We start from the raw sequence: 21,251 nt of genomic DNA on the forward strand, positions 1-21,251 counted from the left end.
AGCGCTGGGCCAAACGTCAAGGCTCCTCTATACCAGCGTCCCTAACATTATGGGGTTCACGTCCGAGACGCAGGGAACCCCAAAAGAATCCAGCCAAGGACCATCCCCAGGGCATCACACGAATAATGGAAAAAAGGGTGCTTATTCATATATTTGCAAATGTATGTAAACCAATACCTCTGAATTTCTATTATCATGTAGGATTCAAGTATTTTTGTTTTTGCTGCAGTGTGCTGGAGGGAAAATCCCTTTTTTTTTTTTCTGTAGCTCAGTGTAAACCCCACCCTTTACGAGCACCTGTGCAATGTCATTAAGTTGATGTGAGCGACCACCATACTTTTTGTTTGCAATCAAATGTTAAAGCGCAATGCGAGGATTACAGAGCGCATTTGTCTGGTGTTCCCATATAAAACCAATTTACTCTACGCACCTTTCCAGAGTTAAATAACATGTTACAGGCATAACAATGTAACTACCAATACCACTACTTTAGTACATTACCCTTTGCTTTCTTTTGTAACAATTGTGACCTTGGCAGCATGCCATTCCTTCAGGTGCTTGATCGCCCCCACTGCCAGGACACAGTCCTTCAATTTGGGAACATCCGGAGAGAGGATCAGGACATCCACCAACGCCCTTCCTAAAATTCAGAACACAGTGCAGTGAGTACTAGCATCCTCGTTACAGTTTATTCTGAGCCCTTGTCATATTTCAGTACTGTTCATACAACACCACACGCATTCGTACGGATTTAAGATTTAAGTATATTAGCTTCTGCTTGAACTACAAAAGGAAGAATGTATTTAAAAGACATTTGGGGGGAGATGTATTATAGCGGCTATAACTTTTCCTGCTTCGCTCTCTTTACCGTAAGAACATCTCATCGGCCAGATCGTCCCTCCCCCCTAGGGCTGATGTCTTGTGTCTGACTCCTAGCCGGCTCCACTGGGCATGCGCGGGTTCTCGCAAGTCACGCAAGCGCCACAGCAGGGACAATGTTGACCCAACTGTGGTGATGGGGCATCGCCAAGTTGCAGCTGTCAATATCTGCAGCTGTCGGAATGGTCAGGCGAACTTACCGTTCATACATTGCCCAGCTTATCGGTGCTGATGATGACAGTGGCGCTGATACTTCGGCGGTTCATACATATACATATATAGAGATATCATGTATGCGCGCAGGCTAGAGAGATATCATGTATGCGCGCAGGCTAGAGAGATATCATGTATGCGCGCAGGCTAGAGAGAGATCATGTATGCGCGCAGGCTAGAGAGAGATCATGTATGCGCGCAGGCTAGAGAGAGATCATGTATGCGCGCAGGCTAGAGAGAGATCATGTATGCGCGCAGGCTAGAGAGATATCATGTATGCGCGCAGGCTATAGAGATATCATGTATGCGCGCAGGCTATAGAGATATCATGTATGCGCGCAGGCTATAGAGATATCATGTATGCGCGCAGGCTATAGAGATATCATGTATGCGCGCAGGCTATAGAGATATCATGTATGCGCGCAGGCTATAGAGATATCATGTATGCGCGCAGGCTATAGAGATATCATGTATGCGCGCAGGCTATAGAGATATCATTAATGCGCGCAGGCTATAGAGATATCATGTATGCGCGCAGGCTATAGAGATATCATTAATGCGCGCAGGCTATAGAGATATCATGTATGCGCGCAGGCTATAGAGATATCATGTATGCGCGCAGGCTATAGAGATATCATGTATGCGCGCAGGCTATAGAGATATCATGTATGCGCGCAGGCTATAGAGATATCATGTATGCGCGCAGGCTATAGAGATATCATGTATGCGCGCAGGCTATAGAGATATCATGTATGCGCGCAGGCTATAGAGATATCATGTATGCGCGCAGGCTATAGAGATATCATGTATGCGCGCAGGCAGCTTTGCGATCCTTTGCAGATATGGTAGTGCAGCAGGAGGCATCACGCCTCCTGTGAATTACTTAACGGAGCTGCGCTGTCCACCGCAGAATCGGTTAATCTGCGTACCATCGACTGGTTGCGGTGACCCATGGGGTCCCGCAGCCGGCTGCCGCAGTTTATGGGAAGAGGCCAGGAAATCTCAGTCAGCTGACGGTGGATTCTGGCTTCTGCCCTCCTCCGCAACGGCGGCGACACGCATCGCCGCCCTCTCCCCGCCACAAACGGCAGCAGACTGTCAATCACTGACAGTCTTGCTGCCAGTTTGCGTGCAGCCCCACAGACCCGTTCTGTACATGAGCAGAAGGAGAATCTGCGCAGGAGCCAGGAGCAAGAGTTAATTACCGCACATAATAACTGGAGGTGGCTTCAGCCTTTAACGCCCAGGGCTATTCAATTAGCTCCCCGCATTGGCCTCAGCCTTGTTAGCGCAAGTTAAACATGTGTTAACACAGGTTATCAGGGAGCTGACGCGCAGGATCTGTGATAAGGTCACTGACCTGTGCGGTAACTGGCAGTTATCACCCGATAACCGCACAGGTAATGGGACCCGAAAAAAAATCCCTGATAAGCGGAGCTACTAGAACACGGGACGGAAATCAATTATCACCCGTTCAGTTAATGGGGCAAATTGAATCCCGGCTTTAAGCGTCTGAGGTTGCAACCACTACGGCGACATGCCTGAGATACTCCCATAAAACACTCATAAGCCGCACCATCTGCGTGCACCTGAATAGCCGCAACTAAGTCACCGCCCAGAAACGCCTGATACATACAAGACCGTGCCTCTTAATGGCACCTACTCCACTGGGCGTACACACCGTGGCACGCATGAGCTGTGCGGCTCTAGCGACTTACATATATGCGGAGTTCAGTAGCCATTGATCATTGGCGCGAATATCGGTATTACATCAGAATCAGGCCCAGTGTATTTCCAGTGAGACTTAGTGATACCAGCGGCCCCTCCATATAAGACTACAAATCCCTCCAGAGTATATCGGTTACCTAGGAGACTGTACACCTAATCTTTGGATTCTCTGGGTATATATATACACACACACACACACACACACACACATATATATACACAGTCAGGTCCATAAATATTGGGACGTTGACAGAATTTTCAGATTTTGGCCTCTATTCACCACCACAATGGCTTTGAAATGAAACAAACAAGATGTGCTTTAACTGCAGACTTTCAGATTTAATTTGAGGGTAATTACATCCAAATCAGGTGAACGGTGTAGGAATTACAACGGTTTCTATATGTGCCTCCCACTTTTTAAGGGGCCAAAAGTAATGGGACAAACTAAACAACCCTATATCTAACTTTCACTTTTTAATACTTTGCTGCAAATCCTTTGCAGGCAATTACAGCCTGAAGTCTGGAATGCATAGACATCACCAGACGCTGGGTTTCATCCCTGGTGATGCGCTGCCAGGCCTCTACTGCAAATGTCTTGAGTTCCTGCTTGTTCTTGGGGCATTTTCCCTTCAGTTTTGTCTTCATCAAGTGAAATGCATGCGCAATCGGATTCAGGTCAGGGGATTGACTTGGCCATTGCATAGCATTCTACTTTTTAGCCTTGAAAAACTCTTTGGTTGCTTTTGCAGTATGCTTCGGGTCATTGTCCATCTGCACTGTGAAGCGCCGTCCAATGAGTTCTGAAGCATTTGACTAAATATGAGCATATAATATTGCCCGAAACACTTCAGAATTCATTCTGCTGCTTTTGTCAGCAGTCACATCATCAATAAATACAAGGGAACCAGTTCCATTGGCAGCCATACATGCCCACGCCATGACACTACCACCACCATGCTTCAATGATGAGGTGGTATGTTTTGGATCATGAGCAGTTCCTTTCCTTCTCCATACTCTTCTCTTCCCATCACTCTGGTACAAGTTGATCTTTGTCTCATCTGTCCATAGGATGTTGTTCCAGTACTGTAATGGCTTTTTTAGATGTTGTTTGGCAAACTCTAATCTGGTCTTCCTGTTTTTGTGGCTCACCAATGGTTTGCATCTTGTGATGAACCCTCTATATTCACTCTTGTGAAGTCTTCTCTTGATTGTTGACTTTGACACATATACACCTACCTCCTGGAGAGTGTTCTTGATTTGGCCAACTGTTGTGAAGGGGTTTTTCTTCACCAGGGAAATAATTCTTCTGTCATCCACCACAGTTGTTTTCCGTGGTCTTCCGGGTCTTTTGGTGTTGCTGAGCTCTCCGGTGCGTTCTTTCTTTTTAAGAATGTTCCAAACAGTTGATTTGGCCACACCTAATGTTTTTGCTATCTCTCTGATGGGTTTGTTTTGATTTTTCAGCCTAATGATGGCTTGCTTCACTGATAGTGACAGCTCTTTGGATCTCATATTGAGAGTTGACAACAACTGATTCCAAATGCAAATGTCACACCTAGAATCAACTCCAGACCTTTTACCTGCTTAATTGATAATGAAATAACGAGGGAATAGCCCACACCTGTCCATGAAATAGCTTTTGAGTTGATAGTCCCATTACTTTTGGCCCCTTAAAAAGTGGGAGGCACATATTGAAACTGTTGTAATTCCTACACCATTCACCCGATTTGGATGTAATTACCCTCAAATTAAATCTGAAAGTCTGCAGTTAAAGTACATCTTGTTTGTTTCATTTCAAAACCATTGTGGTGGTGAACAGAGGCCAAAATCTGAAAATTCTGTCAATGTCCCAATATTTATGGACCTGACTGTATATATAGTCTGGTGATGTAAAACGTTGCAGCTGGAAGCAAAGGGATAGGACAGATAGATCTGGCTGCCTCCTGTTATTTAAAGGATATTCTTCAGCCCGATCTATCAGGTTTTCATGTATGTCAATAATAGTGGGTTTACTTTCTGTGCATATGGAAATTATTAGACAAAGTGATTTAGACTTAAATTAATCAGCAACAGCTTTTTGTTTCTTTTAAACAAAAAAAATAACCAGAACAAAAAAACCCATAATCACAACACGTTCTATTTAGACCGATACCTGGTGCAGGAAGCTTGTCTGACAGCTGGTGGATTAATTCTGCCGACTCTTCAAATAAACTGGAAAACAGTCAAAGAAAGAAGAATTTAGTGCGGCATGAAATTTAGATTGTTGCATTTAAAGTATTTAATTTAGTAACCAAGACAAATGTCTGAGATTGTGACCTGTGATTGGTCCTCGGGCACACAAAACCCTGGGCGGCGTCAGCAGGGGGGCTGCGAGGTGAACCTTGGGGCAGCGAGTGAAACTGCTGCCCAAATCGGCACAAGGGGATCCGGCGTTTAGGCGACCTGGGTACGGGGATTTTTCTGGAAGTGCAGCTTTAAAACGCTCTGTAATCGTTTATATGATCTGATCGGCCGCATTAAACTTGTATGGGGTGAAGTTGAAAATAAACAAGAATCCCCAGATTAAGTCATTTGGATGAAACGGGATTATGTGTATAACAAATATTTATGACATTAAGAAGTTGATTCAATTTGCCATAAGGCATGAAAAGCCAACAATGGCACCTCATATCGCTCCCTTTACATCCCTGTCTTGGGAATTATTGTATGCAACCCGACAGATCTAATTGAATCAACCCCTATGGCAGAGACACACACACACACTTCCCCCTCCAAGCAACTGGGAGATCCTGAGGCGTCCAGGGACATGTGCAGGAGATGGGGGGGCAGTGTTAACTGGCTGTGTGTCGGGTTCTGGATGTCGTTGGCAGTATGAGGACCAGTTGTACTATGGCACTGGGGAGACGAGAGAGGCTGTATCCAGACATCAGGCACAAGGGAGAGCTGTGAGGGTGGGAATTCCCTCCAGCTATCACTATGCTTGCGCTAAATGGACACGGCAGACTGTTATAGAATAGATTTTGGCATAAAAGCTTTTATTCCCTCATCCTCCCCCTCACACACAGACCAATGATCACACCTAGTCTGAGGTACAGAGTCCCTGCTGTCATCATCCTCCCCCTCACACACAGACCAATGATCATACCTAGACTGAGGCACAGAGTCCCTGCTGTCATCCTCCCCCCTCACACACAGACCAATGACCATACCTAGTCTGAGGCACAGAGTCCATGCTGTCATCCTCCCCCCTCACACACAGACCAATGATCATACCTAGTCTGAGGCATAGAGTCCCTGCTGTCATCCTCCTCCCCCTCACACACAGACCAATGATCATACCTAGTCTGAGGCACAGAGGACCTCATTCAGAGGCGGTCGCTCGGGAGCGATCGGTCGCACCCAAAGTGATCGAGAATATGCAAAGCGAGTGCTCAATCGCTACGCACATCGTAAGCGCGGAAACACCCACAACATTGAAAGCACACCTCCTATCTCTACGGGCCAATTCACAGTCAGTCACAGGCGGCAACCTACGTCAGCACGAATAACACCTGTTACATTGTTACTTGCCTACAGACATCGGTTGAGGCAGAAACCATCGCCTGCACTCGCAATGCTTAAGGTAGATCCTGGGCTACCTTTAGCACTGCGAGCAGTAGCATCGTTATTGCAACGAGATAACGTGTGTGATGACACACTCAGTAATATATGCACGCCCTTAAAACGCCCTTTTTAAGGTCAACCACGCCTGCGTGCGCACCACCACACCCCCGTTCCCAAGCACCTTCCCCTGTAACCACCCACAAACAGCACGAAATGTCAATCTCAGCTACGCCCTCATAGTGACTAACGAGCAAGAGGATTGCGGTCGGAAAGTCAGGCTTGTGCACGTACACACAATCGCAGTTGAAAAACAAGAGATATGGTAAGAACTTACCTTTGTTATCTCTGTTTCTACGAAGTCCATAGGGTCCACAGGGTTGACCTTGGGGTATAGGTTGGGAACCAAATCCGGGCACCACGCAGTTAAAGCTTTTAGCTCCCAGGATGCACTTGGGTCCACTCTCCCTATAACCCCACCCCCAGCCAGAGGCACCTCAGTTTGTAAGTAGCCAAAGGCCGGAGGAGGAGAAAAAAAGAGAGAAAACTGGAACACTCGATAACCATACTCACAGAAATGGGAGACGGAAAACCGGTGACCAGTCACACAGCCCATTTGAAGCCAGGTGCGTCAGGGCGGGCGCCCTGTGGACCCTATGGACTTCGTAGAAACAGAGATAACAAAGGTAAGTTCTTACCATATCTCTTGTTTTCTACTTCAGGGTCCATAGGGGGTCCACAGGGTTGACCTTGGGGATGTCCCAAAGCAGTTCAACCAAGGGAGGGGACGCTCCTGTGCTGAGAGGAGAATCCGCCGCCAAAAAGGAAGCATCCTGAGAGGCAAAGGAAAACAATGCCTAGAACCTTAAAAAGGTGTAGACAGAAGACCAGGTGGCCACCTAGCAAGGCAAACCAGCCAAGGTGCCACCGCGAGCCACCCACGAGGGTTACATGGCCCGAGAAAAAAAACAAGCAGCAACAACAGAAAGGCCTACCCATGGGTAGGCCCCTGAAGAAGACATACGAGGCCGTCCAGCCAACATATGGCCATAGGCCGGCCATCCTTTCCTGTTAAAACCAGAAATCTCAGACCACCAATAAGGAGTCCGATTTCCGTCAGGAACTTGAATGGATCACATAAATCCACAGAGGCCGGACCACAGTCAATGAGGCCACACCAGCCGAGAGGACTGGGGACTGAATGGCCGCACCATAAGTTCCAGAATAATATGGAACCTGAAAATCACTAAGAAGAAACACAGGGTGAGAGCAACTCACACCCTAACAAGATGCCCTCCAGAAGAGGGAGCCACATGAGAACGCTCCCAATTCCGACACTCACCTGGTTGATATAAACTCCCTGATAGAAAGAGAGAAAGCCAAAGCAATAGACCATGTAATGGCTATTACAACCAGCGGTTCCATTAACTTTCCCCGGAGTTAACGAAGAACCACTACTAACTCCCAAGGAGACCCTAGGGAGGACAAATGGAGGCATAATCCAGAGAACACTCCAAAGGATGAACTGGATATCAGAGCGGAGCAATTCCATAACCTAATCATACTGACAGTGTAGAGATCTGCACTGTCAGGAAGGCCAGGCCGAGGGAGAAACCCAAGCCAGCCGGAAGGAATGCCAGAAAATCTGGAAATCCTGGACACCAGAGGATCGTATTGATAGGTATAATACCATAAGAATTATGGCTGCCACAGATTGTGGTAGGTCCCAGCAAAAGCTGATCCATGTGCTCCAATCATTCCAACGATGACAAAGCCATGGAAGCCGTAAGACCACTATAGGGACGTAGTCAAAGACAAACGACCCAGGTCCAAGGCAAACCCCAGGACCCTGAGACAACAGGTCTGGGTAGCGAAGCATCAGGAATGGAGTATCGATGGAGAGACTCCGAAAAACCAAGTACCCCTGACATCTGGGGCAATCAGGAGCCACCAGCAGGAAAGCATCTCTGTCTCTATTGAAACACTTCCCTCGAGGAAGAATGGAGACTGGAGAACACAGGTACGCAAATTGGAAGAACCCCTTCACCGACAAAGAGTCACTGAAGGTTGCTTCAGAATCCCCAGAGTTGGACTGTAACACCATAGTGTGATAGAGTCAGAAGGCCATGAGTGTCACCTCAGGAGGGCCCCCCCCCCCTGCTCACCAGGAGATGAAACCTCTCTTGGGGAAGAGACTAGTCCCCGGGATGCACGTCGTAACGGCTGAGGACTCCCGCTTCCCAATGGAGAGCACCCGAAATGAACACTGTCGAGATGGTCGGGAGGAGACCCTCAGACAATTCCCGAATGTATGACATACCTGACATTGCCACCCAACGAACAGTATTGCTAAAAAGGAAGCCACTGTTCTGACCCTGTCGGACTGAACTTTTTCAGGTTCACCTGGAAACAAGGGCTATGCCAGAGTGAAGCCCAAGACAGGCTAAAGTTCCAACAAGTTAATTGACAGGGTGGAATCGACAGACATCCAATTGCACTGAAATGGATGCGAACCAGACACTGTCCTTAGCAAAGAATACCCTGGACGAGATGGCCATAGTCACCCGAAAAGGGACCGACTTGCCTCCGGGGAGAGCATCATCGTTTGAACAGTGATCCGACAGAAAAAACTCGTTCCATCTGTAGATAAGCCAATTATGGAAAGGCCTGGAATGGAACTGAGCCCATTCCACCCTTCCAAAGGCAGACACTGAATAGTGGACCATGCATCCCAGAGTGTAAAGACATATGGCGACTGCGCAGACATCCATGTACTCCTAATGGAAGAGTGGAGATGCCGTCTTAAGCCAGAAGAATTCTCAGATTTTGAGAATCCAGCAGGGCTCCTAGGTGAAGAATACCCAGAGAGGGATGCAGGGAGGACTTTTTTCCCCTTGATTAAACGTCTGCACCCTGAAGAACCCACAGTCAACCAGACCCGGCTGTAAAGTACCCCGGTGATCCTGCTAAGAGCAGGAGGCCATCCAGGTACAGGAGCATTGGGATATACTGAACAGAAGAACTGTCAGAAAATCCCAAATGCTGGTAAACCCCTGTGGGACTGAGATCAGTCCCAACAGGCAGAGCCCGAAAAATCGTAAGTGCTGTGATACAGCAAACCTCAGTCCATGCTGAGGTAAGGTCTCTGTAAGTACCCGTAGGCACGCGTCCTGTATATCCAGTGATACCATAAAGTCCCCGGGTTCCAAACATAGTATGATGGAGCATAGGGATTGCTTCCTGAACCCAGGTAGCTTTAGGAACTGGTTCGGGGAATTGAGACAGAGAATAGGCCAAAGAGGACCATTCAGCCACCGCACCAGAAAGAAAGCAGAACAACCAGTCCCTCGCTGAGAAAGTGGGGATGGCCCAATTAGCTCCGCTTACCGCAACAACTGTATAGCTTTCTGGATTTGTAAGGCCCTGTTCCGAATAAGGGCCTGCGTACCATCACATGGAAATAGGCCGCCTGAGCAAAGAGAGGGCGTACCCTCCTACCCACGTAGCCGCGGCAACTAGACACTAGTACCGGGCAAACTGAGAAATCGCCATCTCCCAGTGGTAGGCCTGTCTCGTCAGGCTGACGATATATCCGTTGGTTCAGAAGCAGGATCGGCTGGCAGTCCAGGCCTGCTCGGAACTGGATATGTCAGCCCTTGTAAAGGCCGACAGTCTATGAAAAAAACAGACCTTTAGGCTGACCCAGAGGACAAAAAAGACTTAATAGTCTGAGGCCCCGTAGTGAGCATAGCTGACGGCGGGAAATTTGTACTGCCACTGTCAAGGTCAGATATACCCTATAGATGGTATCTGCACCTCTGCATTCCCAGAGCGCAGCCATAGGGTATTACGGAGGATACCGTCGCAGCCGGAACTCTGAAAGTTTGGAGCTGGTATCCAATATAGGCATGTCCACCTATGACAACTGCATATATTACGTGAGCGACCAAATACACTTGAACCCCAGACGTGTTGGAGGGGAAAAACATTACAAATACATCAGCTCAGTATGCAATAGTATTACCCATCCTACCATGGCTATAGCATGGTTGGTTAACAACCCCTGAAAGCGAGTATACTGATTTCAGGCAGAGTTACCACCTACGGATCAGAAGAATCCGACCACGCAGGAATGGGATGCGTAGTAACGTCTGTAATCCGACGAGTAACACGCCCATCCACCCCAGGAGGGGCTCATGATGACCCTCAGGGAATTTGGGACAGGAGACCAAACACTGTTGTAATACCTCATATCTGGCAACAGCCAGAGTCCCGCCCTGCGATCCACCCGCTAGTCAGCAACAGGGACCCAGAATGCACGTAATACTGAGGGTGTATGATACAGGTGCAGGTCAACATTCACTCTAACCAGAATGGACCTGCTACCAGCCCGAAAGCAGGGATAATAATACTTGAGATAGGCTTCCCCCCCGTGTAAGAGGGAAAGAGCCCAAAACAGTATCCAGTTCACGGTAGAGCCAAGTGGGAAGTAACCACAGGGCGTCAACCACGCCAATTTGCGTTTCATAGAAAAACGACTTCCACCCAGGGTGGCTGTTGTGGTAATCCCTGCAAGGGGCATGACAGACTATTGTGGCACCAGGGGGAATTCATATACTCGAAAAAACCCCTGTAGGGAGCGGTAGTCTGTGTCACAGGGGAAGAGTGCAAGAAACTGCGAGATACCCTGAGATGAAAAGGGCAGTATGGTGAAGTAACCCCAAGTGAGGTACAACAATGGGGCCCGCCCGGCGATCCGCAATTAAGAGGATCCCGAGAAAACAAACAGCCCAAGGGGGTCGTGAAAGGGACCGGCACCCGATGACACCACATACAGAACCCTTTAAGAGTTAAATCCTCCGCACTAACACCTGCAGCACATGGCTTGCAGGATAGTAAAAATGGGTGCAGTATAACGCTCTATCTCCTGGTCAGACATATCTGACCAAGCCTTGTGATCAAGCAGCGCTATACTGGTCCTGACTGAAACTAAAAATTAGCTGCAGGGACCCATTTTCAGCGTATGCAACACACAGTTCCACTCAAAATATGGCAACGTGCAGCACGCAACAGTATGTGACAAACCTCACAAATATTAACAAGTATATAAATGTGAGGTCTCAGAACCACCCCAAGTACAGCTGTATTAGGGCAGATAAGGAAAGGGATAGATATACACTGACAGGTGAGAGAATAAAGTACAGTCAGCACTAGCATAAGTCACATACAATGCAGATATATACATATATACATAAACATGTCATATAATATACTGCACTATTACACTGCATGCAACTTACCCAGATTCAGTGTCTGGGAAGGCTACAGCGCTGTGTACACTGACCTAATGGTGAGGTACGCAGGGGGACTGGACTCACTGCCATCTCCAGAGATTTCTGCTGCACCACAGAGAAAATGGCCGCTGGAGACCTCAGAAGAAGCGTGGCCCGCGGAGGAAGCAGCTCAGCGACGCCAGACTATGGATACTGAAAGGCGCGCTGAGCTGAGGGGAGGAGCCGCTGTAACAGGGAAGGTTGCCTCCCCTGGCCGGCTATTAACCCCCGGGACGCCGGCTCCCTGCACCGAACACTAAGTCCCTGGTGGTCTAGTGGACACACGGGGTATGGGGGGCCCGCCGCCACTGCCGGCGCCTCCGGTCTGTCCCCATAGACCGGAGGCACAGGACTGCATTTCAAATGCGCGGATCACCGCAAGCGGTGACCCGCGCCTTACCTGCTCCCCGTGAATCCGGCAGCAGTCCTGGGCGCCCGCAGAGTCCGGCTAGTACAGACTCTGGGGTCCCGCTGAGATCCCCAGATCTGTACTGGCGTCTCAGCGCCAGCGGGGTGACGGAGCGACAGCTTAGACGTCCTATGGACAGTCTGACGCTGCCGCTCTGAAGAATCCAAAGGAAAAATAAAAAACTCTGTACTTTAGAAAAAAATAAAGCTTAGGGGCTGCTAATCAGCTCCCCACTGCACTAAACGGTGACCCGACTCCGGCCGGGCACAACTTAAACTGAGGTGCCTCTGGCTGGGGGTGGGGTTATAGGGAGAGTGGACCCAAGTGCATCCTGGGAGCTAAAAGCTTTAACTGCGTGGTGCCCGGATTTGGTTCCCAACCTATACCCCAAGGTCAACCCTGTGGACCCCCTATGGACCCTGAAGTAGAAAAAACATCGCTCGCTACGATCGCTCCGTACGACCGCCTCTGAATGAGGTCCAGAGTCCCTACTGTCATCATGTTCCCCCATCACACAGAGACTAACGATCACACCTAGTCTGAGGCACAGAGTCCCTGCTGTCATCCTCCTCCTCACAAACAGAGACCAATGATCACACCTAGTCTGAGGCACAGAGTCCCTGCTGTCATCCTCCTCCTCACACACAGAGACCAATGATCACACCTAGTCTGAGGCACAGAGTCCCTGCTGTCATCCTCCTCCTCACACACAGACCAATGATCACACCTAGTCTGAGGCACAGAGTCCCTGCTGTCATCCTCTTCCTCACACACAGACCAATGATCACACCTAGTCTGAGGCACAGAGTCCCTGCTGTCATCCTCCTCCTCACACACAGAGACCAATGATCACACCTAGTCTGAGGCACAGAGTCCCTGCTGTCATCCTCCTCCTCACACACAGACCAATGATCACACCTAGTCTGAAGCAGAGTCGCTACTGTCATCATGTTCCCCCATCACACAGAGGCCCTGATTCACAGCCAGACGCTCTTTCAGAGCGCGCGCTCGCTCTGAATCAGTGCCCTCCCACTCTTTTTTTAGAGCGGCCTCCTGGCCGCTCGCATAGCGTGGGTTTCCACCCACAGCTATAGCGAGCGGCCAAAAAGATGGTCGAGATGGTCCAGACCATCGCGACCATCGGGCTTGCGACGAGACCCTTGTGGTAGGATCTCGTCTGCCGCAAGCCCTGGAGTGCTTTTGGCTCTATCAGAGTGATGTCAGTGGGGCCGGCCCCAGACAGTAGGCGTTCCCATGGGAACGCCTCCGTCTGGGCAGCAACGCCCCCGGCACGCCCACCAAAGGGGGAGTGCTGTCACTCACCATCGACAGCACGCCCCCTTTGTAGCGAAACCCATAGCGACGGCTTGCCAGTCGCTATGCGGGTTTCGCGCATGCGCACGGCGGAGCCGGCTCCCTCATGCGCACTTGGCCAACATCGACCAGCTTGCGAGCGGGTCTGAATCAGGCCCAGAGACCAATGATCATACCTAGTCTGAGGCACAGAGTCCCTGCTGTCATCCTCCTCCCCCTCACACACGAAGACCAATGACTATATGTAGTCTGAGGCACAGAGTCCCCTACTGTCATCATCCTCCCCCTCACACACAGACCAATGATCACACCTAGTCTGAGGCACAGAGTCCCTGCTGTCATCCTCCTCCCCCATCACACACAGACCAATGATCACACGTAGTCTGAGGCAGAGTCCCTACTGTCATCATCCTCCCTCTCACACACAGAGACCAATGATCATACCTAGTCTGAGGCAGAGTCCCTACTGTCATCATCCTCCTCACACACAGACCAATGATCACACCTGGGGCCTGATTCAGACCCGCTCACTGCCGGAGGCAGCTCGCAGGTCTGATGGGCGTATTTTTTTTTTCTCCATCCCGCTCGCAAAGCTGTGGGTGACAACCCACAGCTTGTGCGAGCGGCCTGGAGTCCGTCGCTATAATCGCAACCATCGGGCTTGCGACGAGACCCTGTGGTAGTGTCTCGGTTCCCACAAGCCCGATTGGGCTTCCTGCTAGAGCAGTAGCGCCGCCCACAAACGCCAGGCATTCCTAAGGGAACGCCAGTGTTTGTGCAAAAACACCCCCTCCCCGTATACAAAAAGGGGCGAGCTGTCACTCACCATCGACAGCTACCCCGTCTTGTAGCGAGACCCGTAGCGACGGAACTGACGGGTCTTGCGCATTCCGGAGGCAGTGCATGCACAGTGGGGGACCATCGACCCGCTTACGACCGCTGTGCACTTGCGAGCGGGTCTGAATCAGGCCCCTAGTCCGTGGCACCGAATCCCTGCTGTCATCATGTTCCCCCTCACACACAAATCAATGATCACACCTAGTCTGAGGCACAGAGTCCCTGCTGTCATCCTCCCCCTCACACACAGAGACCAATGATCACACCTAGTCTGAGGCACAGAGTCCCTGCTGTCATCCTCCTCCTCACACACAGACCAATGATCACACCTAGTCGGAGGCACAGAGACCCTGCTGTCATCCTCCTCACACACGGAGACCAATGATCATACCTAGTCTTAGGCAGAGAGTCCCGGCTGTCGTCATCCTCTCCCTCACACACAGAGACCCTGATTCAGAGACGGATGCTCTGAAAGAGCGCTCGCTCTGAATCAGGGTGTTTTTTGTTTCTTTTTTTGTGCGTCCTCCTGGCCGCTCGCACAGCTGTGTGTGACCACCAACAGCTATTGCGAGCGGCCAGGATGATGGTCGCGATGGTCAAGACCATTGCGACCATCGGGGCTTGCGACGAGACCCTTGTGGTAGGGTCTCGTGGCCGCAAGCCCCAGAGAACTTCTGGCTCTAGTAGAGCCGGAAGCTCTCCCACTGACATCACACACAGACCAAAGATCATACCTAGTCTGAGGCACAAAGTCCCTGCTGTCATCCTCCTCCACCTCACACTCAGGACAATAATCATACTTAGTCTGAGGCACAGACGCCTGATTCAGACCCGCTCACAAGCGGGTCGATGGTAGCCCAGTGCGCACGCGCGAGCCCTGGAGCGAGTGCAAAAAGCGCTTGCTCCGGGACTCACTACAAAAGGGGCGGCTGTCGATGTTGGTCGACAACTCGCCCCGTTTTGCAGGTGACTTCACAAACGGAGGCGTTCCCATGCGAACGCCTGCCGTGTGTGGGCGGCCCCACTGACATCACCAGTGACAATGATCCAGTGATGTCAGTGAGAGAGCTTCCGGCTCTATATGAGCCAGAAGCTCTCTGGGGCTTGCGGCCACGAGACCCTACCACAAGGGTCTTGTCGCAAGCCCGATGGTCTTGACCATCGCGACCATCATCATGGCCGCTCGCAATAGCTGTGGGTGGTAACGCATAGCTATTGCGAGCGGCCAAGAGGCCGCAACTAAAAAAACCTGCGCCCGCCCTGATTCAGAATCAAGCCAAGAGTCCCTACTGTCATCATGTTCCCCCATCACAAAGAGACCAATGATCATACCTAGTCTGAGGCAGAGAGTCCCTGCTGTCATCCTCCTCCCCCATCACACACAGACCAATGATCATACCTAGTCTGAGGCAGAGAGTCCCGGCTGTCATCCTCCTCCCCCATCACACACAGACCAATGATTATACCTAGTCTGAGGCAGAGTCCCGGCTGTCATCATCCTCCCCCATCACACACAGACCAATGATCATACCTAGTCTGAGGCAGAGTCCCGGCTGTCATCATCCTCCCCCATCACACACAGACCAATGATCATACCTAGTCTGAGGCAGAGAGTCCCTGCTGTCATCCTCCTCCCCCATCACACACAGACCAATGATTATACCTAGTCTGAGGCAGAGTCCCGGCTGTCATCATCCTCCCCCATCACACACAGACCAATGATCATACCTAGTCTGAGGCAGAGAGTCCCTGCTGTCATCATCCTCCCCCATCACACACAGACCAATGATTATACCTAGTCTGAGGCAGAGTCCCTGCTGTCATCCTCCTCCCCCATCACACACAGACCAATGATCATACCTAGTCTGAGGCAGAGTCCCTGCTGTCATCATCCTCCCCCATCACACACAGACCAATGATTATACCTAGTCTGAGGCAGAGAGTCCCGGCTGTCATCATCCTCCCCCATCACACACAGACCAATGATCACACCTAGTCTGAGGCAGAGAGTCCCGGCTGTCGTCCTCGTCCTCTTCAGAGCTTTGTATGGCACACATACATTCTTCTATAGTGCTCTGGGCAGGCTCATCCCCATCATCAGTGACCTGACACAAATCTTCCCAATCAGAGCTGGAGAACTGAGAAATAAAATTAACCTAAGTGGGAGAAAGAGGAGTGAAGAACAGAGTAATAACCAGAAGGTGTATTACCTGGAAAGAGCCGTGGGTGAGTTGCAGGGCAAAGAACCATTTCCTCGCGCCGGGATCTCCAGACAGCGAACAAGCTAAAAAGGTGCAACATATAAACGGCCTGAAATATATTACCATAGGCGTATTGTACCTATCAGCATGCACGCAATGGTGAGCCAAAAGGTTATATCACAGCACGGACAGCAAAATGCAATTCCACATAGTGCCGATTATCGTGCGCCACACAGTCGCGAGTACAACCATCTGCAATATTGCAGCAATTCCGGGGTAACATATGGCAAATATACGCACATTACGCCTGCTAATTGAATTTCCCGCTATGAATATCTTGCCTGTCGGACACTAATTTAGGATTATGAAGGAGATTTTCCCCTTAGATAACTTTAGTATTACACCTAATGCTGCATCGCAGTTTTCCTCCTGTACCCACTAGGCAGACTTGCTTATTTCCATCGCTCTTTGATACAACACATAACTGAACAGAGCTGGAGCGTCATTTCCAAGGGGAATATAACATGTAATACAACCTGTCCGGATAATGGACAAGCTTTGCCGAGTAGCACAGAAGTCAGCCAGAAAGATAAAGAAAACATGGCCTGTATTAAATTACAGGCGAAAAGTCGTTCTCTGCAAAAAGTTTCCACCGATGACATAATTTCGCCAGGCGGAAACTTATCCCTGTATTCAATTGCAGAGGTTTAGCCGATGCGAAAAGTCTGCGCCTTGTAACCAGTGGAAAAGATTCGCCTATGAATGGAGGCGGAAAAAAGTGCAGACTTTGGGGTTTGGGGTGCAAAGTTTTGGGAACACACCTGCAGCCTTGGGACAGCCCGATAGGTAAATTGCGTCCAAAAAAAAAAAAAAAGTAAAAAATTATTTTTGATCTCCCCAAAAAGTACTTTTCGTACTCAAAGTTGGAGGACAAAGTTAAAAACTAGCAAAAGGCTCCAGGGCAAACTGTTTTTTTGATTGCAGGTGCTTACTGAAGGTGTGTTTTTTTTAAAACCTCACTTTAGCAATTTTTAACCATACTTGCACCCATTTTCAGGTACCCCAAATTTGCTGAGACTACTTTTTTTTTTACAAAAAAAAAAAAAAAAAAATGCTAAATGCTATTCTTCACCAATTGAGCAAAGATGCTAAATAGCAGCAAATGAAAGCATTTAAAGACCCCAAATACCTTCAGAAGGGCTATTCGGGGGTATCCATAGTGATCCCCCCATGTCAGTGCATCTTTTGGGGGGTGTCAGGCTGATTTCCCCAAATCTGACATCACTTTTCACCTGTTTGAGATTCGCAGGGACACGTTTTCACGTCCTTTGGAATTGAATAGGGTGAAAAGCACGCATGGTAAGCGTTTTCACCAAAAACACGCAATGTATGCGGAAAGTCCGGGACTTTTCACATGCAATTAAATACGGGCCCATGTAGGAAAAGTTGCAGGGGGCAGATACAGACCAATAAATGAATGCAGTCTACAGGTGGAGGACCTTTAACAGGCACTAACTACATGACGGGACTGAGTACTTGTATAGAAGTGGCTGGATAACTGTACACCGAGTGAGTTGTACCTTCAGTATCAGTGACAGCTTTTACTCTAGAGTGTAAGCTCTGGGGTGTGTCACACAATTGTACAGTGCTATGCAATACATTATGGTTGGAAAGAAAACAATTCCACTCTTCCCAGCATCTCATTTACAGGCAGTGCCTTAGTGGACTCACATTTTGCTGCAAGGTACAGACAATGGGCCATATTCAATTAGAGGCGAGAAAATGTTGCCTAAAATTTTTTTCGATGCATTGAATTCTCCAAAAAAGATTCTCCAATGAATAGCAGGTGAAAAGAAATGCAAAATCTTTATTTTGGGGTGCAAACGTGGGGAAACGACTCAGAACCCTTGGGACAGCCCCCTAAAGGACAAATCTGCAACAAAAACCTAAGAACACCCCAAAAAAGACGTCATTTTTGGGGTAAAAATGCAAAAAGTGGGGGGAAAACATAAAAACTACTGAAGTAGACTTCTTGGGAGTCCCCAAGTATGAGTCAGGTGTTTTTGGGATTGCAGGTGCATGCAGCAGGTGGATTTTTCAATTTTTTTAAAAGTTCACTTTAGAGACATAAAATATGGTAGCACCTATTTTCAAGCACCCCAAATTTGACAGGAATACTTATTTTCACCAAAAATACAGCTTTATGCCATTCTTCACCACTTTTAATAAGATGCTAATAGCAAGAAATTTACACAGCTTAATTACGCAAAATAGTCTTATTAGGCACATCTATATTGATTCCCTATGTTAGTGTATCTTTTTCTGGGGTACAAATTGATTTCCCCAATTCTTTCAGTATTTTTCGCCTGTTCTGTATTTGCCTAATTCTGTTTTAGCCTGTTTTGCAATTGAAATAGGCAAAAAGCGGGGCCGCAGATGGAATGATTTCGCCTCTGAAACAGGCGAAAAGTCGGGACAGGCGAAGATGTTCCGACTTTTCGTATCTAATTGAATACCTCTCTAAGTGCCACAAAGCGCACACTCACAACACTCACATAAAGACAATTTACAAAGTACTATGTAAATAAATGATTTACCTGGGAACGTGTCTAGATGTGTGATGCAGTGTTCCTTCAGCTGGGTATAAATATCCTGCACATCCACCAACCCTAGAAATTAAATGAGCAATAGAACGGATTTACAACACAGGCATGGGAAAGAGACATACTCCACGATTAATTAAACTAAAGCAAAGTCTGTTCAGTGATAAATTGCAGCCATTAGATTCCTGGTTTACTAAGATGGGTAGAAGTAATAGTAACAAAACTGTTCCTAAGGAACAGCAGAAAGAAGCTTCTATAAGCAGGTCCGGCACTCCAGCTGCTGCGGTACTACACATCCCAGCATGCCCTGTCACAGCTTAGCATGCACCAACAGCAAAACCGTAGTAGTCCGACAACAGGCTGGTCAGTGCAGGACATGCTGGGACTCATAGTACATCAGCAGGCTGGCCAGGGCTGCGCACGCTGGGACTCGTGGTACAACAGGTTGACCAGTGCAGGACATGCTGGGACTCGTAGTACAGCAACAGGCTGACCAGTGCTGCTGGGACTTGTAGCTCCCCTGACGCTGAAGGCGCTCAGGCTGCCTTAGGAAGCATGTACAGCAGGGGTCTTCAACCTTGGCCCTCCATTTGCTGTGGAACTACACATCCCAGCATGCACTGCCACAGTTTTAGCATGCTGTTATATCAAATAGGTGGCAGTGCATGCTGGGATGTGTAGTTCCACAAGCAGCTGGAGGGCCAAGGTTGAAGACCCCTAATGTACAGTGTCCAGCTGTGATACCTGGGGGGAAAAGCTGCTGCCCCCGGCTGCTGTCGCTCCTCCTCTGCCAGTGGATGAGCAGGACGAAGCGCTCCATAGACACCGGCAGCCAGGGAACCCTCCGCTACACGGGACAATATACCGGCCCGGGAAGTCCTGGGCACCGGCACAGCCGCTGTTGCCCCGTCTATACCGGGACCGGGATCCCGATATCTCTCCCTGCCACTGTCAAGGAACCGGGAAAATCGAATTTCCGCGCCAGGCAGGGCAGTACTTCCGCCAGCAGCTGTGTCCGCCAGCAATATCCGTCCCCTACGGAAACAAATCACAGCGCTGAAGAGTTCCTAGCACACACGGGGGCCGGTATACCAGTCACAAGGAGAGACAGACTTCCAGCGATCCCCTGACTGACACTCGCGTTACTATGTATGTACGCAGGTTCACATCATTGTGCTATATAACTAAAGTGAAAAAAGAAAGTTATGAGAAAGATGTTCTGAAAATGGTCTCCGAAATGTACTGAATAATCTATGGGAGACGCCATTTCACCGTAGATACAAATGGATTGAAGTCTAGGCAACAGGCTTAGGAAAAATGTCTCCACTGTGGAGACACATAAAAATCCAGGCTGGGAGCTCTGGTGTATAGATTAGTGTCAGCGGCGTTGTGTGTCATGGTGACCTCCATGTGATGGCGAGTTACAGCAGAACAGCCCAGGTACTTAGTGATATATATACACATATACACACATATATACGTGTGTGTGTTGCTGTGATGTTACACAATGTGTATACATGTGTTATTGCCCCTGTATGGATCTGCAGCTGGACATATACCTGTCACATGTTCATAATTTACCTATGTATTTGTGACTGTCACAAGATGCCTCTCACCATCCTGTCACCTTGTATTTTGGCTTTTATGGCCAGTAAAAACAAACACTATATATATTAAGTCTCTTTACGTTAGTAAATGTGTCTATATGGAGAGCATAGCTGCACCCATAATGGCATTTTGGGTGGAGTTAGGTGAAATATAGTATCATACAAGCTCCCCCTGATGATGGGTCTGGCGGGACGGTCTGCAATGGGTGTACACCTCTCTGGTGCCCTGGATGGGGCGTTCCTGCGGCTTGGCCAGGCTTCTCGTCGACACTGCGCCACCCTGAGCTGGGACCGGTGTCTGGTCACTTACATTGATAACTGGGGATGACCGTTTGCAGTGTGGTAGCTAACAAGGGTAATTACAATAGCAAATATATAGATGTGTTATTAGCGCGTATAATATAAATGTCTATACGTTTCTACTTCAGGGTCCATAGGGTATCCACAGGATACCTTGGGGTATAGGTGTGACGTCAGTCGCAGGGCACCAAAGAGTTAAGCTTTCAGCCTCCCAGGATGCACTAAGT

At 48.9% G+C, this 21,251-nt stretch overlaps 2 protein-coding genes across 2 annotated transcripts in view; one reads left to right on the forward strand and one right to left on the reverse strand.

The window, feature by feature from the left end:
* Positions 1–20,236, reverse strand: part of MTBP (MDM2 binding protein) — a 95,933-nt gene extending 75,697 nt beyond the window's left edge. The window contains exons 1-6 of the mRNA XM_088453125.1: positions 19,862–20,236; positions 19,112–19,183; positions 16,524–16,597; positions 16,306–16,451; positions 4,973–5,031; positions 502–640 (exon numbers count right to left, since the gene is read on the reverse strand). Coding sequence (XP_088309251.1) covers positions 502–640; positions 4,973–5,031; positions 16,306–16,451; positions 16,524–16,597; positions 19,112–19,183; positions 19,862–19,937 — 566 coding nt within the window. The 5' untranslated portion in view covers positions 19,938–20,236. The remainder of the gene's footprint in view (positions 1–501; positions 641–4,972; positions 5,032–16,305; positions 16,452–16,523; positions 16,598–19,111; positions 19,184–19,861) is intronic.
* Positions 20,237–20,449: 213 nt separating this feature from the next.
* Positions 20,450–21,251, forward strand: part of MRPL13 (mitochondrial ribosomal protein L13) — a gene marked incomplete at its 3' end in the record, with an annotated part of 65,433 nt that continues 64,631 nt past the window's right edge. The window contains exon 1 of the mRNA XM_088453131.1: positions 20,450–20,557. Within this exon, the coding sequence (XP_088309257.1) occupies positions 20,531–20,557 (27 nt within the window). The remainder of the gene's footprint in view (positions 20,558–21,251) is intronic.

Source organism: Taudactylus pleione, unplaced genomic scaffold, assembly GCF_031769625.1.
Source record: "Taudactylus pleione unplaced genomic scaffold, aTauple2 ptg000571l, whole genome shotgun sequence".
Taxonomy (NCBI): domain Eukaryota; kingdom Metazoa; phylum Chordata; class Amphibia; order Anura; family Myobatrachidae; genus Taudactylus; species Taudactylus pleione.